The sequence below is a fragment of the Bufo bufo genome, chromosome 1, assembly GCF_905171765.1.
Source record: "Bufo bufo chromosome 1, aBufBuf1.1, whole genome shotgun sequence".
NCBI lineage: Eukaryota > Metazoa > Chordata > Amphibia > Anura > Bufonidae > Bufo > Bufo bufo.
Window position 1 is genome coordinate 752,090,520 of NC_053389.1, and position 26,824 is coordinate 752,117,343.

Genomic DNA, 26,824 nt, shown 5'->3' on the forward strand with positions numbered 1-26,824 from the left:
CTGCCCCAATCAAAGGAATAGAACCGATTTTCAGTCGTAGAAATTTCTGCAACAAAATCTGCAGTATGTGAAGGCACCTCCTGAATCTGCGCCATACACTCTCCTGTGACATAGGATGTACATACACATCACTTGTAGAGAAGGGGTTAAAGTGGGCTTTGCCAGCCTCCTTAAGACAAATAACCTATCTCTTTTGACTATTTGCCTCTGAATCCTTTAGAGGGGTTTTCCGAGACTTTAATATACGGATGACCTGTCCGCAGGGTAGGTCAACTGTGGAGGCCTGACACCCGGGACCCCCGCAGGCGGCACTTGCTTTTCCTAGGCCAGTGACGACACATTCATTGGTCACGTGGCCTAGGCGCAGCTCAGCCCCATAGAAGCGATACCAGGCACAGCCTCTATGCAATGTACGGCGCTTACAGGAGCCTTCTCAAACAGCTGATTGGCAGGGATTGGTCCCAGAGGATAGGTCCACAGTATAAAAGTCTTGGACAACCCTTTTAAATGTCCTTCCCGATTCCCAAAAGTCAACCACATTTTCAAGACCTGAAACATTATTATGTAAAATCAAGTGTCTGTAAACACAAGGGCTGAAGACTCAAAATTACTACAGAAGTGACAGGAGCCCTAGCTAGCAAACAGCAGAAAGACAGACTGGTCCCACGGTGCCAACTGCGTGTATGCCAAGAGCTGCAGCTAAACGGATGAAAAACCACATTAATCTACAGGGACCGTGGAGTCCTGGTAATAACATTCAGTGCATCAATTACTGTAGAAGGAAGGAATCGTCTAAATGAAGGAGGAGGAGGCGATAAACAACGCGTGATGAGGATGATACTTACTCCGAGATCTATGAATGTTCTGACAGCGCAGGCAGCCAGGGAACGCTCCGCACACTCTGAGAGAAGACAGACAGCTTTATGTACCTGATGCTCAATTTTACTCATCAAAAGTCATCCTAATTTGTGTTCTGGGAATCCGAACTAGTTCTCTTTATGCTTCCACAGGCGGGAGTTGGATATCATCAATGCACGCGATTTGTGTTGGAGCGCTAAGGCTGAGTTCACACAGGGACACACTGTGGGTGACGAATGCAACAGCTACCAAATAATGAGGCAATTGGGGTGGCGGTAGGTTTTTATTCAACCTCTACGGGGGCTGGAGAACCAATTAAAATGCAGTTAAAAATGCAACTACAGATAAAAACACCAGAAAACGCAGCAGCGATTAAAAAATAAATAAAAAAAATCACACTGCACCAAAATATAAAAACACAAATCCCTGTCTGAACGCAAGTTTATAATATAGTAAGGCTACTTTCACACTCGCGTTTGGTGCGGATCCGTCATGGATCTGCACAAACGCATCCGTTCAGATAATTACACAACCACATGGATCCGTTTGTATTATCTTTAACATTGCCAAAACTAATTCTATTGTGCCATATTGTGTCAGTGAAAACGGATCCGTCCCCATTGACTTACATTTGGCTCAGTTTCGTCAGACGGACACCAAAACGGTCCGCCTCCAAAGCGGAATGGAGCCAAACTGATGCATTCTGAGCGGATCCTTATCCATTCAGAATGCATTAAGGGCAAAACTGATCAGTTTTAGACCGCTAGTGAGAGCCCTGAACGGATCTCACAACCGGAAACCAAAAGTGTGAAAGTAGCCTAAAGCTAAGGGCTCATGCACATGGCAAGGCAGTGTACGGTGAGTACCCAGCAATCTGTATCACCGTAAAGGGAACGCCTGGGTAATACAGCACATATTGAAGATTGCTATAATTGTTCTTCTGTAGAAAATCAGTCCACAAAGGACTATAGCTGCTACGTTACTGATCTATAGTTTGCCTATGAGCCATAATTATAAAGATTTAAAGAGCCAGTTAAGGTAGTTCACCAATGTGACAAGGTTACGTTCACGTTTGGCATAGATTTGTGAATGGTTTGCTGCACTCAACTCATCGCTGACCTCAGTATGTAGACACAGTTGATAAACATGGCAGGGTATTTACTGTCATAAGCTACAGGCCTCCATTTTATGAGACGCTAGGACGGGACTCCTGAGGGGGCCGGCAGGTTGACCTATGAAGGGATCCTTATGAGCAGTAGGGCTAGACGAGTGTTACATTATTTACTGGGCCACTATTCCTGTGCGGGAAATAAGGGGGCACAATTACTGTGTGGAAGGCACCGATACTGGGAAGGCACTTAAAGGAACCTGTCAGCGGCAAAAACCATCCCAAACCGCAAGCAGTGCCTTCAAGTAGCCGGCAGTGTGTTTCTAATTATCATTTTCTTCCTGCATTCAGATGCGGTAAAAGCATGAAAAAACGTTATTTTATCCCCTGCGCACGCTATTTTCCAATCGTGCTTCAAGTCAAGGTAACCCTTCCCTGCCCCTTCACCTGTGACTGACAGTTGGCTGTTCGGCAAAGCCGGCTGAACTCTCTGCAAAAGCGGTCAGTCACAGGCGAAGGGGCAGGGAAGGGGACGCGGTTACCTTGACTTCAAGCACGACTGGAAAATAGCATGCGGAGGGGATAAAAGAAAGTTTTTTCATGCTTTTACCGCATCTGACTGCAGGAAGAAAATCATTATTAGAAACACACTGCTGGTACTGCTTGCGGTTTGGGATGGTTTTTGCCGCTGACTGCTTCCCTTAAATATGTGGGGGGCACACAGGAGGCATTCAAGGGTTATTGGACATTGGTTGCATACAATGTCTGATAGGTGTGGGTCTCACCTCTGAGACCCGCACCTTTACTTAGAAGAGAGCCTACAAAGTGCCGTAGGGCGTACCGCGCATGTGTGGCCGCCCTCCAATCATTTCTATGCGATAGCCGAGTGCTGGCTTGGCTATTTTCATCAGTCCCTTAGAAATAAATAGAGGGCGGCTGCGCATGTGCAGTGAGTTTCCCGATACTTTGCTGGCTCCGTTCTAAGTATAGGTGCGGGTCTCAGAGGTGGGCATATCCTAGCGATATGCCCCCAATGTCCAAGGTGGGAATACCCCTATAAGGAGCCACCTTTACTCTTTGAAGCACTAAGGGGCAGAAAGCTGTGCAGAGATAAGTGGTGGCCAGTAGAAGTTGTCATGGCAGTCTGGGCCAGATAGAGGAGAAAACAAAGTGAAGGAAGATGCATGTATTCAGCCTTTGTAGGGGGTAATTTTGGTATTCCTGTAATGTATTTAGTTAACAACAGTATGCAGTCATGGTATGGTGGGTTTATCTAGTAACAGGATGGAGGAACTAGTGAGTTAATGTCTACTATTTAGGGGAAGCAGTGACTAAAGTATGCAGATTCTACTACAGCATAGTTCACCTAGCATTTCCCAATGGAGAACATGACTCTTTGGTAGCACACTCCACCCCAATGAATACCAGGACCCAGCTGTTTGCTAGTTAGCTAGTCACTGAGCGGCACTTACATTTATCAGCTCGGCCAACACTGACATTTTTACTGTATCACAATTAATAACACGCTTTATGGTTGATTTTCTTCATTGTTAACAGTGACCAATTATAATTACAATGGCCCAGAAATTATCGAAAATTTGTGTATGCCAATGGGCAAAAAATCGGGCATAGTGCCTTGGGTAGCATGAGCCCGGCTGACAGCAAACAAGCCAGTAAATAAGGAACTGACCGGATAAACTTTGTATTAAACGGAATGTACAATGACAAAAAAGAACAAGAAATGACTAGATATCTGGTATGTTCTGCTCTGAACGTGCAGTTCTGTCGTCCGCAGCACACAATTACTCAGATTACTGTGTACTTGGAGAAATATTTAGTGACTTCTGCACTTTTGGTTAGATAAAGCAGGCATTAATGTGTAATGAACCCTGACTGGAATAACAAGAGTCATGTCAATGCCTGGTCTTCCAGAGGATGACTATCGGTGTCATCTAAAGCTCTATGAGAGGTGCAGGCTAGCTGCATGAAGACTGCCATTATGGTTTGGCGTGCTACAAATTATTATAAGGCGGGCAATTTTACTGTAATTTTATAGTGACATTTTCCCATCTCCGGGTATAAATGCAGCTGTCTCTACGTGTGCCCATTCCATCAACATTTTTCTTCATTAAAGGTCATTTTTGGACCAAAAAAATAAATAAATAACTACTAAAAGTTTTTCTCCCAAAGTTTGGCCAGCATCTATAGGTAAGAGTTATTGATTTCAGTGGTAGTTTTAGTCCTGTTCCAATAGGACAGCAGTATGGTCAGTGACATAGCTACAAGTTCCTACAGAAAGTCTGAAATAGCTTTATATACATCCTCCTGTCTTATAAGACGCTCAGGCAGCTCTGCCCCCATATGCTTAAGGCTACATGCACACGACCGTATGTTTTGCGATCCGCAAAAAAAAACAAAAAAAAACAGGTGACGTTTTTTAGCGGATATTTTTTTTTTTTTTGCGGATCCATTGTAATAATGCCTATCCTTGTCCGCAAACTAGAAAAAAAATAGGACATGCACAATTTTTTTTGCGGGGCAACGGACCGGACATACTGATGCGGACAGCACATGGTGTGCTGTCCGCGTTTTTTGCTCACCCATTGAGATGAATGGGTCCGCATCCTATCCGCAAAAAAAATAAACGGAAACAAACAATGTTTGTGTGCATGTAGCCTAATACCGCAGCTCCTTCTATTCAAATAGACTGCAGTATGTAAGTACAAGCTTACCTGAAATTCACTGAATAGCTCAGCGGATTCAGTCCTTGACTCCATGTGAGGTGTGGCACGATCCCATGCCTCCGAGACACCGTGCAGACATGCATCGAACAATGCATCCAGTGATAGCACTGCCACATACCACCAAATCTGCACAAGGCCATATGCCCAAAAACAAAGGCTCTGTGAGATGCCCCCCAGAAACAGCTCAGTCATATGACCCCTCCCTGACGTATAGCACTAACTATCAGGGAATCCTGGAGAACAGTTCCATGGGGTATAATCTCTACATTTTATTAATGAAGAGATAATACCCCACCTCATAAAAGAAGACTTGAGCATTTCTGGAGAAGCTCATCCTTGTAGATTTTTAGAGCTTAAAGGGGTATTCCCATCACATACAATAGGGGCATATCGCTAAGATATGCTCCCATTGTCTGATAGGTGTGGGTCCCACCTCTGGGACCTGCACCTACAAGGAGAACGGAGCAGGGTCCGTCCACCACCAAGCGCTGCACCCATACAAGTGAATGGGAGCGCACAGCACACGCGTGGTCCTTGCTACTATTGATTTCTATGGGGCAGATGGGAATAGCCAAGCCAGCGCTCAGCTATTTTCGGCCGCCCCATTGAAATGAATGGAGGGAGGCTGCACATGCGCAGTGCACCCTCCATTAATTTCCCCACTCCGTTCTCGCACTTATCAGACAATGGAGGCATATCCTAGCGATATGACCCCATTGTATGTGATAGCAAAATCCCTTTAAGCTTAGTACATATCTTCCAGTTTTGCAAAGACACAGCAATTGTAAACTCACCGTAAGAGCAGTCCTCATCGGCCTTCTGCAGCAGATACTGGTGCAGCCGGGTAACATAGTCCGTCTCGAGCTCTGCGAGGAAAGGACACTTCTAAGTTCTCCTGCACAATAACTCTTACGTAGGTAAACCACGTCACATCTGTCCGACCGTTGTGCTTTGTGTTTATTCAACTATCTACCTATGAAGTTCTACATTGAGAACCATGGCAACGATGGTCATTTAATGAGCCTAAAGTAACAAGCCTTTTACAATGTGCGTACTTAAACCAAATACGAGGTAATGAGATGGCTGGCTATGCTAAAGACCCCTTTACATTGAACAATTGAGTAACTGTCAATGAAGGACACCTCTATCTACATTTCCATGCAGCGATCCCTTGCCAGTATGGGGAGGAGAGACCGGTAATGCCATTGTTTGTCCCCATACAGAATCATTGTTTGCCGACAGCACAATCTGCTGAAAGACCGCATGAAAGATCCAGTCACCCAATGCACGAACATTTCACTAGTTCATCGGGTAATCTGTCACACCTTTACACTAGCGTTCCTAGGAATGCTTGTTAGCCATTATCTTCCCGATGTTCGAGCAGTGTAAAGGACCCATAAGGAATGGGCCTGCTGGATGAAACTTCTAAACCACATCAGAAAAATACCCACGTCTTCTTGGGTTACCATAAGCGACCATGCAGCCTTACTCAACTTATAGTTAGATAGCCGCATGTCCATCAACTTGAACCTTTCTCAGATCAATTTTATGACATTGTTAGATTAATTATAACCCTCAATGCCAACATTGTATTACTATAACCCTCTTTAAAAGGCCAACATTGTATTACTATAATATGATGGTAGAAATGTTGGCCTTGTCCAGTCATGGCTTTAAATGTGTACACATACAATAAATATATATTTCTTCTGCACCTATCCAACCACTTTCACATTCAGTTTGACCAAATAATGTATGGGGCAGATCTGATTGAAGCACATGGTGCAGTTTTGCCTTAGTCTTAGACCTACTGTCTTCTTCCACTTTAATGCCTCACAGCTCATACCATCTCCACACATCCCACGTTCCTGCAGGAATAACGCTGCCCTCTCATATGTCTTCAGCACTGGGTTCAAGAGGTCACAAAGGAAGACAAAGACATCTGCGAGGTGAGGGGATCGGCACAGCTATTGCAAGAAAAAACAATAAAAAAAACAATAAAGTAAACCCGATCATTGTTCTCACTACATATTTTTCTCATTTTCAAGCAGGGGTGGACTGACCAAAGACACTACAGGGAAATTTTCCAGTGGGCTGATGCCTAGGTGGCCGCCCAAGCCCTCCTCATGGTCGCCAGCAAGCCAGGTACATGAGGATCAGAGGCTCTCCTAATTTTTGTAGGAACGTCTGGTACTTCTACACCTGGCCAGTGGCCGCAGGTGCCCTCTTGAGTTCAACTGTCTTGCTGTCCTCAGGACGATAATACAGTTTCATAATGTGGCGAGGGCAGCAGTATTTTGTGCTGCACTGTGGTATATGGTTCTGCTGGGGTAGTATGTTGTTCTGCACTGAAGTATTGCTGGGCTCACCTACATCTGTTGGCCCTGCCTACTTGTGTTGCACCCCCTTCCTTCAATTTAGACCTACCGACATATAGGGCCACTTTTGGGGTTTTTCCAGGGCCACTTTACCTTCCCAGTCCTCCCCTGCTTTCAAGTTTGTAATAACTTTATTAGCATTACTGTAAGCCTTTGCTCTTGCTTTCATGCAGAATACCTCTGGTCATCTTTGGAGCAATGATGTGGAGACTATGAGCAATTCAATGGACAGCGGGTAACACTGATGAGATGTTACAAGCTCATGACTCATTTTTGTGCCAGGTTATCACAGAAAAAGATCAGCTACAGCAGTCACCTACCTTATAGTGGCGTTTGATCTTTTCTCCTATGCTGTCACTGTCTGACAGGTCATCCAAGTCTTTCCACATTAGTTGGTCCGCGAAACACGTTCTCCTTGTGTCACAGGCTTGAGGTGCGCTTGGATCCTGAGAAACGTAAGTAGACTGTAGCTGGCCATTCTCTGACCCACCAACAGCTTCTTCTCACAAACTCACCTCATACATAGAGAGAAGACCACAATAAACTAGCTTCTCCAAGATATCATGGCACAGCAGATGGACACTCTGACACGGCTGGAAAACAAAGTTAAGTTGTTGGCAAAATGAATTTATGTCGAATGACTCTTCGCTGATGCCAGAAAAAAACAAAAAACAATAAAACTGCAGTAGGTGTACCGGCTGGAGCAATATATCTCTATGCAGCAAGGAGCAGAGGCACATTATCAAATTGATAATCTCATCCTCGGCAAATAAAACCTCCACCATCTCCACCAAACACAGGCTGGGTATCTGAGCCAGGAGGGCGCGAATGACGCAAGCTGCAGGGAAAAGAGGAAAAAACAATGAGAGGTAAGTGTTGTCAGATGCCGTGAAGTCAGATGCAAGTTTCTTCTGAATATTGTCTAAAGGGGTTTGTCCGCGAACCTTACTGTGATAATCATAATGGACTTACATTTCTAAGCTCATCAATACCATTTTTAGGTGCCTATTGTGCATACGGACAGTTTTTCTTGCATCTTACGGTCCCTAGCAGGTCTACTCACCGCACATCTTTCTTTGAACACTTGTATTGCTTCTTCCTGGTTGGGTTCTCGTGGGCAGGACGGGCCTCCTACGCTACTTCTTGAAAGGCGCTCGTACAGTGATCCCTAAGCTCTGGACATTAGTCATAGCTCCCTGGATCTCTGAATTCCAGCATACTGTATCCGTAGAATGGAGACACTGGACAGAGAGCACAAGGTAGAGATACTTTGTCTACCCTGGTTCTCAAATAAGGATGGCCTCCTTTTCCAGAATTGGCTAGGTTGAGAAGGTAACCTGACTTCTGTCATTTGACTGGGTACAAGGGTCACCCCCTGGTTAGCGCCTCTCCCCCTCTTTTTTTTTACTCTCCTTCCCAGTGTTTTTCCTTTTTATCTTTCTTCCCTTCTTTCTCTCGCCTCCTCCTGTCTCTTTGGGTCCATTCAGACGATCGTAAGTGCTCCGTGCCCATATTGCAGCCTGCAAGTGGCGGGTCCACAATATATGGGCACCGGCAGTGTGTACTCCATGGTGTGACTTGAATGGGTCTGCGATCCACAAGATGCAGAAACTGATAGAGCGACACAGATCGGAAGCCACGGAAACGCTTCCATGGGCTTTCGGGTCTATGCCTCTTCACCGAAAAAGATAGGACATGTCATATCTTTTGCCGTATCTTGCTGATCGTGGACCCAATCAAGTCAATGGGTCCACATCTGCAAACGCACACCGCCATTTGCAGACCGCAATATGGGCACGGAGCACTTACGTTCTTCTAAAAAAAAAAAAACAGGCCCCCAACCAATCATGAGAATGGGTGCCCTGTACTCCCCAAAATTAGAGGAGCAGCTAGTGGACTGCCAGAGATAGCCGAGCATTGTACTCAATGGTTGGATTCCCACCAATCAAATCGTTAGACCCTATCCTGTGCAAAGGAGATAACTTCTTCCTGGAATACCCCTTAAAAAGCCACCTGCACACGAGTGCGGGTGAACGCACATAAGATCCGCACCAATTTCCCAGCAGATTTATGTGCGTTTCTGCAGCATGTCCGCACCAAAATCCGCAATCAGCAGTTTTTGTTGCGGATTTGATGCTGTTTTGCCGCACATCCCAACTAAAGGTAAAAACTGCAGCTAAAACCGCAAACATGACTGACATGCTATTAAATTTTTAAAAACGCACGGCAGATCAGTTTCCGCACAGAAAAAAAAATCTGCTAAGTGTACATGAGATTTGTGCAATCTCTTTGCTGGTACTGTAATACGCTGCAGTTTTTCTGTAGGGAATCCATGCGGAAAAACCATGCGTATTCTGCAACATGTGCAGTTGGCCTAAGGCTTCCTTAAAAAGAAGGGGGTTTTCATCCTATCTTTATGCTAAGCTGACATGTATTGAGGTTTCAACTTCTACTTTATAAACTCCTCAAAGCACTTCCATATTGTGCAGGAGAGCACATTGCTTCAGCTATGTAATATACAATTACCTCCTACAGCTTCATACAAGAAGATGGGCAGCAGGGAAGAGCTCTTTACGGCTAGTGCTCTTAGACTATCCGGCGATTCTCTATGAAGAACAAATACGTCATCCGAGGGGACAGAATACAGCACAATGCTGTGGCGGAGAAGGTATAAACTGTGACGGAGAATATCCCATCGCTGACCGGTAAAACCAACATCAAAACCATGATGTAGAATATCTCTTATCATCTCAGGGAATTCACAAAGAAGTCTTGACAGGGAGACACCCTGAAAAGAAGAGATCAAAGAGAAGAAGGTAAAAAACTCATTGAAGAGGTACATGCATCTCAGACACCGATGGCATATCACTAGGATGTGTCATCAATGTCAGACAGGTGCGGGTCCCAAGAATGGGCAACCCAAAGTAAAAGACAGCGCACTGCGCAGCTTTGGGGATTCCTAAAATAGCCAAGGGATGGCTTGCTTAATTCTACAGTCCCATATCGGTTACTGGAGACATTTTTGTGCATGCACGGTGTGCTCTTCATTCACCGCCATGACTCTTCCGATAATAGCAGACTGCGCTCTCTCTGCTATTTTTAGGACTCCCATAGTAGTGAATGGAGAGCACTTGGGCATGCATCGTGTGCTCTCCTTCACTTCGGAGGCCCAGTTCTGGACATAAGAGCGGGTCCCAGAGGTGGGAACTGCACCTATCTGACTTAGATGGCATATCCTAGCAATCTGAAGGAGGTAACTGCAGCACTCTTAAGATATACTCTGGGATTCTGGGCCAGGATCTGACACTGCGTGCACCAGGTATTTTTGACACTGACTTTATCTACATGTAGGCTCGTTGTGCTGCCTTCTTGTGAGTTTTCTGTAGCGATATGCCATCAAAGTCTGAGATGGACATAACCCTTTAAAGAAACAGTAGTTAAAATATTTAGATCAGTATGAGGGGTTTAATCAAGTGTGGCATACATATGCAACAGAATACACAGTCTATCCAGCACAGCATTCGCTTCGGTTTTCCACTGAACTGCAAATAATCCTGCAGAGTACTCTGTAAAATACCATAATGCCTAAAAGAAACAGTTACCAGGTACATTTTTGCAACCATTTTTTTAATTGTGTCAATGCATTAAAATAAAAAATGGAGTAACAGATCTTGATTAAAAATGTTCCTGCGATGTGCTTATTCAGCTTCTATGGAGAACTATTTGTCTCCATGGTAACAGACAACAAACAAACCCTCTGCAGTCTGATCCTGCAGTCACACTTTTTCCAACAATCCCCTACTCCTTAGTAACCTACTGAATGCATGTTAGCATCAAGTTGGGAAAAGATAGGACGGAGTACGATGGAAACATATAGGTCTGCATAACAGCGGTAGACTCAAGATGATAGGAAGCTTTTATGGCCTAATGTATTGCAAAGGAACTACATTTTTCATTACAAAGGCATAAAAGCATAGAAGCCCTAAAAATAGTAGTCGCAAACATGGACAGAGACTTTAAATCCAGCTGTTCGGCTACTATTACTATACATCTGCATAAGCAGGGGATCATTAAAAAAAATTTTCCCCTAACTATAAATGCCCTTAATACATTAATGTATTAGAAAATGGAAAAAAATTCTAAATTACTCCATGCAAAAAGTGTCCCAACAATCACATTTTCACCCTGCTGCAGTTCCAAGTCTGTGCAGAAATTAGATAAGCGATTAAAGGCAGATCAAGGCGGATTGGGAACTCAAAAGCGTAGAAGTGGCCCCATGTTGTAGGTGGAGCATAACTGGTAGACGGTGTGGCCAAGCCAAGGTGGCGGGGCTTTGTAGGGCTATTTCCAGTTTTCATTGACACCATTTTGGAATGTATTCCTTTTTGATAATTTTTTATTCAGTCTTTTTGGGAGATGAAGTGACAAAAAAAAAAAAAAGGACTGATCCACCATTTTGATTTTTTCCCTACCATTTTTTCCCCGTTCACTGCTTGGAATAAATACATTTAGATTTTAGTAGTACTGTCATTTTGTGCACAACAATGACAATTATCTTTATTTTTACTATTGGGAAAGGGGTCGATTTGAATTTTTATAACTTTAGTTATAGGTTTTAAAAACTTTTTTTACTTTTTTTTCCCAATTATTTTAAGTCCCCCTAGGAGAATTTAAAATGCGATCATCTGCAATTGCAGCCAATAGGAGATTGACTGTGTTCCTATGGAGCCCTGTAGATACCAGTATATTATACATGAATACTACTAAAGGGCTTTAGTTAGTGAAATTCCTTCCATTAGTAAGGCTCCATTCACACGTCCGTGGTGTGTTGCGGACCCGCAAATTGCGGATCCGCAACACACCCGCCCGGCACCCCTATAGAACATGTCCTATTCTTGTCCACAGCTTGCGGACAAGAATAGGCATTTCTATCTTTTGCGGAGCTGCGGACCTGAAGATCGAGGCCGCGCTCCTCAAATGCGGATGCTGACAGCACACTGTGCGCTGTCCGCATCCATTCTGTCCCCATAGAAAATAAATGGGTCCGCACCCGTTCCACAAAATTGCGGAATGGATGCTGACCCATTTGCGGACGTGTGAATGGAGCCTAACAGTGTGCTCTGTAGCGCACTGGTAGGGTGTCAGGCTCCCATACAGAAGGTCATGAGTCTGAGACCCAGAGTAACCATTTAAACGTAGAGAATGCTAATAGTCTGTCTATACACTGTGTACAGAATTATTAGGCAAATGAGTATTTTGACCACATCATCCTCTTTATGCATGTTGTCTTACTCCAAGCTGTAGAGGCTCGAAAGCCTACTACCAATTAAGCATATTAGGTGATGTGCATCTCTGTAATGAGAAGGGGTGTGGTCTAATGACATCAACACCCTATATCAGGTGTGCATAATTATTAGGCAACTTCCTTTCCTTTGGGAAAATGGGTCAAAAGAAGGACTTGACAGGCTCAGAAAAGTCAAAAATAGTGAGATATCTTGCAGAGGGATGCAGCACTCTTAAAATTGCAAAGCTTCTGAAGCATGATCATCGAACAATCAAGCGTTTCATTCAAAATAGTCAACAGGGTCGCAAGAAGCGTGTGGAAAAACCAAGGTGCAAAATAACTGCCCATGAACTGAGAAAAGTCAAGCGTGCAGCTGCCAAGATGCCACTTGCCACCAGTTTGGCCATATTTCAGAGCTGCAACATCACTGGAGTGCCCAAAAGCACAAGGTGTGCAATACTCAGAGACATGGCCAAGGTAAGAAAGGCTGAAAGACGACCACCACTGAACAAGACACACAAGCTGAAACCTCAAGACTGGGCCAAGAAATATCTCAAGACTGATTTTTCTAAGGTTTTATGGACTGATGAAATGAGAGTGAGTCTTGATAGGCCAGATGGATGGGCCCGTGGCTGGATTGGTAAAGGGCAGAGAGCTCCAGTCCGACTCAGACGCCAGCAAGGTGGAGGTGGAGTACTGGTTTGGGCTGGTATCATCAAAGATGAGCTTGTGGGGCCTTTTCAGGTTGAGGATGGAGTCAAGCTCAACTCCCAGTCCTACTGCCAGTTTCTGGAAGACACCTTCTTCAAGCAGTGGTACAGGAAGAAGTCGGCATCCTTCAAGAAAAACATGATTTTCATGCAGGACAATGCTCCATCACACGCATCCAAGTACTCCACAGCGTGGCTGGCAAGAAAGGGTATAAAAGAAGAAAATCTAATGACATGGCCTCCTTGTTCACCTGATCTGAACCCCATTGAGAACCTGTGGTCCATCATCAAATGTGAGATTTACAAGGAGGGAAAACAGTACACCTCTCTGAACAGTGTCTGGGAGGCTGTGGTTGCTGCTGCACGCAATGTTGATGGTGAACAGATCAAAACACTGACAGAATCCATGGATGGCAGGCTTTTGAGTGTCCTTGCAAAGAAAGGTGGCTATATTGGTCACTGATTTGTTTTTGTTTTGTTTTTGAATGTCAGAAATGTATATTTGTGAATGTTGAGATGTTATATTGGTTTCACTGGTAAAAATAAATAATTGAAATGGGTATATATTTGTTTTTTGTTAAGTTGCCTAATAATTATGCACAGTAATAGTCACCTGCACACACAGATATCCCCCTAAAATAGCTAAAACTAAAAACAAACTAAAAACTACTTCCAAAAATATTCAGCTTTGATATTAATGAGTTTTTTGGGTTCATTGAGAACATGGTTGTTGTTCAATAATAAAATGAATCCTCAAAAATACAACTTGCTTAATAATTCTGCACTCCCTGTATATCCATATACGGAGTCAGCCAGGGGACTGCTAAGCAGCACAGGGACTTCCAAAAGCAACCAATAGTAGAACAAGGCTGGCTGTGGCTGCCTGATATGATAGAGTATAACACATCAATGTCGGTCCACTGCATATAAAAGGCAATCAGCCCACAGGGAAAATTCACGCTGAGGTACATTGCCAATCTGCCCCTGGTTGGAGGAGGGGATACATATGGGAGTTTCAGATAAAAGTTGGCTGAGTATTTATTTGTTGACCATCCTGTCTCCCCAGTCTTCCACTTGCTCCCCAAAATCCATAAAAACAAATTCCCGCCACCTAGGAGACCAACTGAGGCAGGCATCGGATCTTTTGGTAAGTGACTGCCAGAATGGGTTGACCAATCTGCAGCCGTTAGTCACCTATATAAGGGACACAAAGCATGCCTTTGGTATTATGGATGATATCATTATCTTCCTTTCTGGGATTCGCGTCCCCACCCATCCCTTGGTTGAACTTTACCTTTTTTTTACCGTATTAACTATGTAACCATATCTTTTGAACAATGTAGTAGGGCAACATGTGATGTGCCGTTTTACTCCTCAATACTGTATGATGGGTTTAATTTGTTATAAACATATGGACCAATATAGTCCTTACAGTCCCGAATTAAAACTTTTTATACATGTCTTCCCAATTTCTACTCTCAACATGATTTTTTGACCTCTAATGGCCATTTTTTTTTTGCAGACGAAGGGGACCTCGATGGGGGCAAAATGTTGCCTTCATTAAAAAATAAATGACATGGCCTGTTGGGAAGCATCATATATGTTTTCGCCATTTAACACTTACATTTCATCCGTGGTATGGCTAAGCCACTTCACTGATGACTTCTTAGTCATATGGAAGGACATAGAAGCCACCTTTTGGGATTTTGTGACTTAACAATAATTGTATGAATTTAAATTTCATTGCAAATTTTGCAGACGTTCGTATCCTATTTGTAGTTATACAATTAAAAAGGAGTAACAATAAAGGACAAGTTCATCCGATACAGGACATTCAGAAAAGAGACAGCAGACAATTCTGTCCTTTTGCCAAGTTCATGTCACTCTAGATATATTCTAAATAATAAGCCTTCTAGGTAGTGGGCAGCATTAAAAAGGAACTGCACCTCAAATGTTTTTTTTTTTTTTTTCAGGGAGTCGCAAGCTTTGCATGACAGGTTACAAGCCAGCTCCCTAGGGATGACTTAATAAAAGACAAAATATATTATGTATTTTCACCTACATGGCAGGATCTGTGTTGCCCCGATTGCCACAGTCACCAATTTATAGGGAGGTACCCCCCTCGCCCACCTGTGTATCAGTCTTAACTGTAGTCTTGGCATTTTATCATGAAACAGTAGGCAGTGGATGAAAAGACCCTATGTGTATTCTGGCTATAATATTATACAGAAATGAGCGTGATCTCCACTCCACAGGCTGAAATCCTGTACAGATCTGATACTTCCCATCACAAAAATGGTATCACTAATAAATGCAATTCTTCCCGCAAAAAAAACAAGCTCTCATATGGCTACAACAGCAAAAAACTAAAAAGGTCATCACCAAAAATAATCGAGAAAAGTCAATAATCTCCTTAAATTCTAAATAACGAGATTTTTGTATAACTTACCAGTAAAATCTCTTTCTCGCTCTTTCCTTGGGGGACACAGAAGACCTTGGGTATAGCTCATCTCCATAGGAGGCGTGACACTAAGTGAAAGCTGTTAAGCCCCTCCTCCACAGCTATACCCTCAGCCTGGAGAGAAAGGCAGCCAGTTGCGTGTCCAAGCAGTGAGAAAAGGCAAAGTCCAACAAGGAACCAACAAGCCAACTACCCAACGGGTAACACAAACTCGGAAACCGTGTAGAGAAAAAACAACGAATGGGTGGGTGCTGTGTCCCCCAAGGAAAGAGCGAGAAAGAGATTTTACTGGTAAGTTATACAAAAATCTCGTTTTCTCGCCCAGTTTCCTTGGGGGACACAGAAGACCTTGGGACGTTCAAAAGCAGTCCAAAAGGGGAGGGACCACAGCTCCAAGGCGAAGCACCCGAAGGCATCAAGGAACCGCCGCCTGCAGACCCAGGCGGACCAAGGCAGCATACGCCGAAGCCAGAGTATGCACCCTGTAGAACTCTGTAAAGCGTGCAAGGAAGACCTGTGGCCGTCTTGCTCAAATGCATGGCCGAAGCCCAAAGCCTCCGGCCCAGGAGGCACCGACCGCTCTGGTGAAATGAACGGTGACAGTAAAGGCAGAATCCTGCCCTCGGTGCGGTAACCTCAGCAATAGCCAATCTGATAAAGCGGAGGAAAACCACCCTGGAGTCCGTCAACTCTAAGCGCGGACCTCCAGGAAACCCAAGAGACCGAACGTCGACAAGAGTCGGAGATCTCCAAGTAAAAACTGCAAGGCCCAAACAACGTCCAAATTGGTGAAGTGTTGAAGCGAAAGGCAAACACCACCTTCAGAATGAAGGAACGGGATGTAGAACAGCCCTGTCCTGGGAAAAGACAGAAGGCTCAGAACAAAAAGGGGGCCATTCAGGCACCCGTCAGAGACACGACTGATACGGAAACACAACCGTACAGGACAGGAGGGGTAGAGAGAACTTCTGTAACTGCTCCAAGGAAAAGATTGGAGCGCCGAGAACTCAGTATGTAGTTCCCAGGGCGGTACCGAAGGACAGTACAGAGGAACCAAAGAGCCATTTCGAGTAAGAAGGTCTTGACAGGCCCAGAGGGCTGGGGAACGCTGGAAGAGGAAGAACAGCGCTGACACTGATACCTCAAGTAAAGGAATCCCAGTTCCAGGTCCAGGCCGGACTGGAAAAATGACAGAACCATGGGGAGAGAAAAGTCAGAGTGGGGAATGCACAGCTTCCCACAGAACCCCAGATAAAAAAATAAAAAAAACATAAGTCTTACGACAGATCCTGGACGAAATACAGCCAGGAGCGGGCAGTAGCGAACCCGCTGGAGTCGCCTGGCAAGCGGGCGAAAAACCAAATGTGATCAGGCGCAGACCAGTAACACGGGCAGAAGTTGGCAAACTGGTCCCGTCGGCCCCCGAGCAACGTTGTCCCGTATCCACCCGAGTGGGGGAGCAGAAGGACAGACGGAAAGGAACCAAAAGGGTCCGCCCAGCATCCGCCAGATGCCAGGACAAGACAGGCTATAGTCCATGCTGATGTAGCCATGTTCTACAGTCCCGGTGTAGGAGATCAAAGGACAATCTGGACCGAAAGGTAGTCCCCCCAAGTTACCGAGAAGGTAAGTCTACAGCAGGACCATTGTCTTAGAATGGACCACACAATCTGCACTCAGCGGGAGGACAGAACGCGGTAGAATCGATAAATCGGCACAGCTAATACAGCCAGTGTGAACAAGGGAGACAGTACGAGGCCAAAAGGAACACCGGAACCATCCACATGACAACCATGCTCTCCCCAGAGGGGAGGACAGTGAAGGAACAACCTCTGAAGTCTGGCGGGACAGAAGCCACATCAGAGTGATCTGTACCGAGCGGGGGCCAAACAGAGCCGGCGAGATAAGGTAGTCGAGACAGAGGCCGGCATAACACCCTCCAACCGAACGGAGGTGTGGGCAACAGGGAAGCCATAGGACAGCTCAAAAGCAGAACCCTGCTACACTGTGAGATGCCCGGTTCACCGCCTCGCAGAAGGAGAATACCCTGAAGAACCCAAGGCGGAGGTCCTCCGGACCTGGGTAATCGAGCACCCAAGAGAATTTGGGTGACCTTCCCGAGAAAAGCGGCCCGCACCTGGTAGCAGATCAGACTGTAGCGTAGAGGCGCCAAGAGGAAGGACTCATACCACACTACATCCGAAGAGGAGGAATTTGCAGCAGGCAAGGGAACCGCAGTCCTGCCAGAGCCAACGAAGAATTCGAGGGGCGCTCCAGACAACCGCACTCTCGACCATGTGACCACTAGCGCAGGGAAGCAATACCGCGGAAGGACGAATGGGCACGCATCTAGGAACCACGAACATTCCCTGGGATGAAGGGCCAACTAAATGAATGAGTACCACCCAGCTCCGTGCAGCAGAGAGCAAGTAGAGCCCGTCCGGGTCAGGTGGACAGAATGAACTCCTTAGAGACGAGTGCAAGGTTTGTGGCAGGCATCGTATCCCAAGAAAACAAAAGTATGCCGCAGGAAGTAGATGAGGCATACGTACGAGCAGCCCGTAAGCAGTGAGAAGGCCAACCCACCTACAGGAGGAGAAGGCATACACGGCCCAAACAACGCACAAGAACGTCCGCTCACTGCAAAAGGTTAATTTAGCGAGAAAGGGGGGCTCGCCACAGAGTGCCACAGCATGTACGGAATTGCAAAGTGCAACCTGAAAGGGAGTTATGCACAAGCCTAGTATAGCATGCGATGGAACGCAAGCAGTCCGCCCCGAAAAGGGGGGAAATTGTATCTGGCAAACTGCAGTCGGCAAGAGTGCAAAGGCAGGTCCCAAAAGGGAGTGATGCCTAAGGCCGTACCTACTTCAGAGAAGCAGGACATACCCTATAATCCAGCATGAACGCAGGAGGTCCACCTAGTGAAAGGGGAACATGCACAGGGTTATCCTAGCATTAAGTGAGTGTGCAATAATACACCCAACACTGATTTAGCGAGAGTGCAACTACTCTGCCAATGAAGGGGGACATGTACAAGTCCAGCACAGTCATACAAGGACAGCCGTGAATCTCATGAGCGTGCCAAATTCTGCCCATGGAATGAGGGGTGGCCACGCACAAGGCCAGCACCGTATCCAATGGGAGTGCAAGCGTTCCACCCATGTTAGAGGGCAATGCTCATGGCCAGCAAGGTATCCGGAGAGAGTGTAGCATGCCGCCCAGAAAAAAAGGGGGGGGTAATGCACATGGCCAGCATCTCATCCAGGGAGAGTGCGTGCACCCGCCATATATGGGAGTCATACACATGGCCAGCATCGTACTGGTGAGAGACAAACACAGTCAGTGAGAATGTGTGTATGTCACCTGAGGAAGGAAGGAAGGCATGCCCATGGCAGGCAGCGAATCCAGCGAGAGTGCGTACACCGCCCACGGAAGAGGGGTCATGCATATGGCCGACAGCGGATCCAGCGAGAGTGCAAGCACCCCGCCATGTATGGGGTACATGCACATGGCCAGCAACGTACCTGCGAGAAAACAACCACAGACGGAGGGATGTATGTATGCTGCCTGAGTCATGCCTATGGCCGGCAGCGAAACCAGTGAGAGTGCAGCATAGCAACATAGTACATAAGTACATCATAGCACATGAGAGAGAGTGCAGCGTTCCGCCTATGGAAGGGGGGTCGTGCACATAGCCAGTACCGTATCCGGTGAGAGTGCAGTATTCCGCCTAAAAAGGGGGGTCATGCACATGATCGGCAACAGATCCAGTGAGAGTGTAGCGTTCCGCCTAAGAAGGGGGTCACGCACATGGCCGACAGCGAATCCAGTGAGAGCGCTGCGTTCCGCCCATGGAAGGGGGTCACGCACATGGCCGGCAGTGAAAACAGTGAGAGTGCAGCGTTCCGCCTAGAGAAGGGGGTCACGTACATGGCCGACAGCGAATCCAGTGAGAACGCTGCGTTCCGCCCATGGAAGGGGGTCACGCACATGGCCGGCAGCAAATCCATAGAGAGTGCAGCATTCCGCCTATGGTAGGGGGTCATGCACATGGCCAGCACCGTATCCGGTGAAGGTGCAGTATTCCGCCTAAAAGGGGGTCATGCACCTGGCCAGCCGGCAGCCAGGGAGAGTGCAGTATCCCGCCTAGGAGGGGGGGGATGCACATGGCAGGCACCATAACTGGAGAGATGATGAATGCTGCCTACGGAAGGGCCGCATGCACTTGGCCAGCGCCGTATCCTGGAAGAGGGCAGGAAAACCGCCTAAAAGGGGAAATGCCCTAGCACCTACGCAGGTTGGGAGCGCAACACTATGCCACCTGTGGAAAGAGGGCATGCAGACATGCAGCACTACTGATGAGGCTGCAGCGTCCTGCGCAGTCCAATAGAAATCTGTTATTATTATTTTTTATTTTCATTATTTTTTTTTTTTTTTTTTTTTTTTAATTAAAAACACAGCTTCTCTGAGGCTAAAGGGGGGCCACCTATAGGGGCACAGATAGTCAGGAAAAGGGGGGCCAGCCATACAGGCCCATTGGGAGCCGGCCTGTACCCAAAGGGTTAACATTGATCCGGCCTGGAGGGCGGCGCTGCGATCCCCTGGGGGCGGAGGAACCTCCCGGCGGGAAGAATTCGCGCCTGGAGAAGTTCCCGCCCCCTCCACCAGAGGCCGGAATTTTGCGGCCTAGTAGGCCGTGAAGCCGGGGTCTAAATTTGCGGCGCCCGGTATGTACCGCCGGGACCTGAGGCGGAGTGGCGCATCAAAACCGGCCGCGGGTGCCCACCCCGCGGGCCGGTCGGAATTGCGGCCCAGCAGGCCGCAAAACCTGGGCTAAAATTAGCGGAGCCCCACCGACCGGCACCAACGGTCAGCCGGGGCCTGCTGGGCATAGACGTCAAGCCCAAAGCCGGCCGCGGGAGCCCACCCCGCCGGCCGGAGTGTCAGGGGCTCGGAATGGCGGCTTGCCGGCCGCGGGAGCCCACCCCGCCGGCCGGAAGAGTCAGGGGCTCGGAATGGCGGCTTGCCGGCCGCGGGAGCCCACCCCGCCGGCCGGAAGAGTCAGGGGCTCGGAATGGCGGCCTAGCAGGCCGCGGAGCCTGGGCTAAGATTTTGCGGCGCCCGGCCGCACCGGACTACCAATGTCGGCCGGAGGCGAGGCCTTACTCCACAGCCGTCAGGAGCCTCAGGCCTTGAGCAACACTCCGGTAGGAGATGCCTGTGCTGATTTCCACCCATGTTAGTTGCCGCTTCTGTAGCTAGCTGTGGAGACAGCCACTGGCTGCATGTCTATGGGAGCCAGGCAGGGGGAGGCAGAAGGAAATTGCCGCTCTGCGGCACCCCAGGGGCCAGCATAGATCCAGCAGGGGACTAGAGGCCCAGTATGGGGGTCAGGCACGCAGGAGACCAGGGTGGGGGGGGTGGGGGACGTAGGGCTGGAGAAGCCTCTTTCTTACCACAGCCGTCTTCACCCTCGGTCCATTCCAGCAGGGTCGCCCCTTCAGCTACTGGCACCGTAGTGGCAGGACGCTGGAAGAGGGACTTGGCGTGCGGGCGACCCTTGCGCTGGCGGGATGTAGGGGAGCTGGGCTGCCCTGATCCACCTTGCCTTCTGTGGGGGAGGCAGCAGTGCGGGTGACCGGCACTGGCGCAGCTCAACCCCGGGAGAACAGAGAGGTCTAGTGCGACTCTGTTATCCCTGATGATCTGGAACAAAAAGAAAAGAAAAAAGTAAAAATCTAAAATTGAAACAAGGAGAAACCAGCCCTGCAGAGCAGGGAGTGTCTTGCCTCCTTGGACACTAAGCAAAAACTGGCTGCCTTTCTCTCCAGGCTGAGGGTATAGCTGTGGAGGAGGGGCTTAACAGCTTTCACTTAGTGTCACGCCTCCTATGGAGATGAGCTATACCCAAGGTCTTCTGTGTCCCCCAAGGAAACTGGGCGAGAAAATACATTTTATTTATTTTTTGCAAAATCCCCGAGCCCTACCTGGCAGGTCATAATAAATAGTAGACGCGGCCAGAAGAATACATCATCAGGCTTATCATGTCCCGTAAAGGGACTCCTCAGCGCCTACCTCCTTGTACATGAAACCTCTGATTTGTAAAGCGCTGAGGACTATGGCGGCTCTATATAAAGATTATTATTATATGTTATAGAATATAGAAACATTTACACTGTTACCAATTATAGCAAAACTCAGTTAAACTAGCATATGGTGTGTAACCCAGAACTAGATGGAGAGACTCCTTAGCTTTAAAAAAAAAAAAAAGCAATGTGATACCAATATATTTCATCGGAATCGGATCTGTGGGGTCCGACACCAGGGACCCCCGCCGATCAGCTGTTTGAGAAGGCTGTGAGCGTCAGTGATGTCATCAGGCACATGGCCTAGGCACAGCTAATTCCCATTGAAGTGAATGGGCCTGAACTGCGATGCCAATGTATCCAATATACAGCGCTGCGCTTGGAAATCTGTAAGGAAATAGCGGTCTCCTCAACCAGCTGATAGTCAGAGATCCCGGGTGTCGTACCCTCACTGATCAGATACTGATGACCTATCCTGAGGATTACCAGGCAACCTTCCCCCCCCCCCCCCCCCCCCCCCGTTGCTATCTGGTAATCTGAAGTACACCCACACAGGTTATCTGACAATACAAATTTTGTAAATGCTGCAAGTTTGCGCAGATATCAACCTCTGCCTTGCAAAAGGGTGAAATTGTAGCCTAAACTCGCCTGATGCGCATTTAACATGGGCACTGCATCTGAAGTTATGCGCTGATTCCACTGCCGAAAATTTCCACAGAAAGTGGATATTTTATTTTTTTAAATCTTATCTACTTTACTGCTACTGTAAACGCTGTGGATTTTCAGCATGCAATTCCACAGCGGAAAATCTGCAGCTTATATATTCCACGCGTGGCCATACCCTTAGTCTCAGTGCCATAAGTGACAACTGTTGTATTTCTTGTAAATAACTTCTAGGATATTACAGTTTCCTAAATCCTGGAATAATATATCTTGTACTAAATTCCCAGAGGATCAAGTACTTACCTCTTTATATTTATGGAGAAGAAGCGCTGAAACAATGTGGGAAGACATTACCGCTGTACAAGATACGGCAGCTGAAAAACAGAAAGGCAGAGAGCGGAGGGTTAAATGGCAAATGCTACAAGGACTTCCCTAACAATCAATTGTTTCAGTGAGTAAAGGTGGATTTACATGGCCAGATTGTGGGGCAGATTATCGGGAACCAAGGTTCCACCGAGCGCTAGTTCCGGACAATCTGCCCATCAAAATGTGCCGCCGATCACCTGATGAACGAGCGAAACGCTCGTTCATCATGTGATCTCGTCATTCATACAGGCACCTAAATGATTGGGTCCCCAACAACATTGTCTGATAGGGACCCGCACCTATATCGAGAACGGAGCGCCGAAAGTGGTGGAGGGAGCAGTGCGGAAATAGCCAAGCCAGCACTTGGCTATTTTTAGTGGCCCCATAGAAATGAATGAGAGCGGTGGCCACTCATGTGCGGTGCGCTTCCATTCACTACTATGGGGAGAGCGCTTGGTGGTGGCCAGACCGGAGTCCTCCAGCCACCACTCTGCGGGGCTCTGTTCCAGATATACGTGCAGGTCCCAGCGGTGGGACGCGCACCTAGAAAACAATGGGGCGCATATCCTACCGATGAGACATGACGAGATGAGACATAGTGAGGATTACATTGGTTAAAATCTCTTCCACTTTGTTGCTACTGTAATAAGATGCACATTTTCCACCCCAGGAATCCAGATGTAACTGCCCAATGTGAAAATGCTTTCTGACACCCCGCACGGATCAGCTGTTGTGAACTACACAGCGCCATCTATGTTCTGCTCCCTTAAAGTGAACTAAAGGACAAGTGATTGACAGGGGTGTGGGGTGTTGGAGCCCCACTGAACGGATATTGATAAATGACTGGCCCCAAGCAGCACGTGATCTTGTTACTGGTCACTGCCTGTACTGGTGCATGTGAACCCATCTGTGCAGAAGGTGATAGGTGGGGACCGGACGACCAGAGAAAATATTTTGGGCGCGAGAACGGAGTGACATGGAGTCTGCGCCAAAATTCCAGCAGCTTGAACCGCAGTGTGAATGTCCCTTTGAAGGGGTTACCCCATGAATCATTTTAATACCAAAAGTCCTGAAACTATGTCAGCAGTGGTTTGTAGCACAGAAAAAATATTTTTCTTCATTTATTTTTTTTGCTTCTAAGTGTCTTTGGCTAATCTAAGTTACTGGGGGGCTGGATCAGTCTACTTCCCCCTCTGGCAGCTGACAATATACCTTCTTATTTCTGCCACAGGAGGAGTCTTCTGAGCTTTACTGCCCTACGGCTCTGCTCTTTCCCCAACAGGTAAGGCATATAAAGTGATTGCCTACCATGCATTGAACAAAGGATAACTACGCAGAGACCTGGCTGTGGGAAGAGTGACCGAGCATGCCTGACCAGCAGCACTCAGCTCAGTAGGTGTACTGCAAATAGCTATATACTTTGAACAGCAGGCGGCGCCATACTATATACATAAATGTTAAATCTTCACCGGAATTTTTTTTTACCATGTAAATAGGCATCATTTTTTTGTATCTGTCCAATGAATAATAGGATTTTTTGTGCTCATCTGTAAAATCCTTTTCTCGCTGAGTTCATTGGGGGACACAGAAGATCATGGGTATAGCTGCTGCTGCCACTAGAAGGCGACACTAAGTAAAAAAGTGTTAGCTCCTACTCTCAGCTATATCCCTCTAGCTAATCAGTTTGTACAAAAGCAGAAGGAGCAGCCAGAAGCCAACAGAAACCAATTGTAAGCAAGAGAGCTGGAGATGGGTCAGAACCAAGAACAGGTGGGACCCACCAAAAAGAACCAGCTATGTACTTACTGAGTGGCTGCTGTGTCCCCCAATGAACTCAGCGAGAAAAGGATTTTACAGGTAAAGCACAAAAAATCCTATTTTCTCGCTCAGCTCATTGGGGGACACAGCAGACCATGGGACGTTCCTAAGCAGTACCATGGGGAGAGAACAAAAAACTAGCCCAAATCTAAGGCTGGCCATGGGATCCCGCACAGAAATGTGGGGAAAGGATGCACAGGAACCCTGAATAGGACAGGAAGAGCATGAACCAGGAAGCCCAGCCAGAGAGCGTAGAACGCACGGCGTCTTAGACTGGGCAAAAAGAGGAAAACCCAGTTAAAGGGAAGCTGTCACCTGGAAAACACATATTAAACCAACCACAGTACCTTAAAGGGAACCTGTCACCTGGATTTTGTGTATAGAGCTGAGGACATGGGCTGCTAGATCACCGCTAGCACATCCGCAATATCCAGTCCCCATAGCTCTGTGTGCTTTTATTGTGTATAAAAACCGATTTGATACATATGCAAATTACCCTGAGATGAGTCAGAGCTTGAAAATATGACTCTTCTCTGGTCACACAAGTAAGATATGACTGTTTTATGTTAATTTTCATATGTATAAAATCGTTTTTTTTTACACAATAAAAGCACACAGAGCTATGGGGACTGGGTATTGCGGATGTGCTAGCGGCCATCTAGCAACCCATGTCCTCAGCTCTATACCCAAGATCTGGGTGACAGGTTCCCTTTAAAGTATCCCCCAGTGTGTTGCTAATCATGATTTTCTTTCCTCATTCTGTCTCCTCATATTTGTTAAAATCGCAGTTTTAATGTCTGTTGGCTCCTTCTCCAAGTCAGGCTTGAAGTCAAGGGGGCAGCGGCCTCCTTGTTTCAAGGCACGATAAGCCCGCCCCTTACCCCTCCTCTCTACATTGTGATGGACATCTTGCCGTGATGCTGGGACTGCGCTTTTCTCGCGCATGCGCTGCATGAAACAGCACGATCCTGGCTCCGGCTCCCTCACTGCCTTCATTTTGCAGACTGCGCATGCGCCGTTCAGTTCCATCGCGCCCGGCCGTCGCTTCTCGTCTTTAGCGTGAGCGTGATCACTGGCTTGCGTACCATACAGTAAAGATATGGAGGTGTAGATTAAAACTCCAATTTATTTGTAAAATCTAGAACCAGACAGATACTCAATAAAAAGGACACAAAAAAATGTACATAGATGCCACTTCATAAAATAAATCTAAGAACTTGCACACAGAATCGCATCTGTTAAAATGGCAAACCAGCATGTAGGTCCAGATATAAATATTTTGTCCAAAATGGCCCCCTATGGATAGTTACCGCTGGAATTTGGCCTATAAATGAGGGCTATTGGGGCCTCTCAATCTATAGCCTCCTGGGTTTAGTATAGTTATTGTCTGAGGTAAGTAACTGGTTGAGATGGCGAATAATGTTGTCCTCAGTTCATTAGGCTGCAATCGGCAATGATGTATCGTTCTGACAACTGAATAGCTATTCTGTTTGCATTTGATACTAAGTATTAGCTTAGTCTCATGGGCGGCAGATCTATGTGCTGATAAAATGGATAATATACATATTGCAGAATATAATTTGCCTGTTTTTTTGACACTGTACCACATAAAAGGTTAGTATATAAAATGAGAATGCTCGGACTGGGAGAAAACGTCTGTAAGTGGGTAAGTAACTGGCTCAATGATAGAAAACAGAGGGTGGTTATTAACGGTACATACTCAGATCGGGTCACTGTCACTAGCGGAGTACCTCAGGGGTCAGTATTGGGCCCTATTCTCTTCAATATATTTATTAATGATCTTGTAGAAGGCTTGCATAGTAAAATATCAATTTTCGCAGATGACACTAAACTGTGTAAAGTAATTAACACTGAAGAGGACAGTATACTACTACAGAGGGATCTGGATAGATTGGAGGCTTGGGCAGATAAGTGGCAGATGAGGTTTAACACTGACAAATGTAAGGTTATGCACATGGGAAGGAATAATGCAAGTCACCCGTACATACTAAATGGTAAAACACTCGGTAACACTGACATGGAAAAGGACCTAGGAATTTTAATAAACAGCAAACTAAGCTGCAAAAAACAGTGTCAGGCAGCTGCTGCCAAGGCCAATAAGATAATGGGTTGCATCAGAAGGGGCATAGATACCCGTGATGAGAACATAGTCCTACCACTTTACAAATCATTAGTCAGACCACACATGGAGTACTGTGTACAGTTCTGGGCTCCTGTGAACAAGGCAGACATAGCAGAGCTGGAGAGGGTCCAGAGGAGGGCAACTAAAGTAATAACTGGAATGGGGCAACTACAGTACCCTGAAAGATTATCAAAATTAGGGT

At 46.7% G+C, this 26,824-nt stretch overlaps 1 protein-coding gene across 1 annotated transcript in view; it reads right to left on the reverse strand.

Moving 5' to 3' along the window:
• Window positions 1-630: 630 nt before the first annotated feature.
• GPAT2 (glycerol-3-phosphate acyltransferase 2, mitochondrial) overlaps window positions 631-26,824 on the reverse strand; it is an 86,942-nt gene continuing 60,748 nt past the window's right edge. Inside the window, exons 13-21 of the mRNA XM_040415792.1 lie at window positions 22,599-22,669; window positions 9,615-9,876; window positions 7,784-7,926; window positions 7,604-7,681; window positions 7,409-7,534; window positions 6,557-6,677; window positions 5,505-5,576; window positions 846-901; window positions 631-699 (exon numbers count right to left, since the gene is read on the reverse strand). Of these exons, the coding sequence (XP_040271726.1) occupies window positions 631-699; window positions 846-901; window positions 5,505-5,576; window positions 6,557-6,677; window positions 7,409-7,534; window positions 7,604-7,681; window positions 7,784-7,926; window positions 9,615-9,876; window positions 22,599-22,669 (998 nt within the window). The remainder of the gene's footprint in view (window positions 700-845; window positions 902-5,504; window positions 5,577-6,556; window positions 6,678-7,408; window positions 7,535-7,603; window positions 7,682-7,783; window positions 7,927-9,614; window positions 9,877-22,598; window positions 22,670-26,824) is intronic.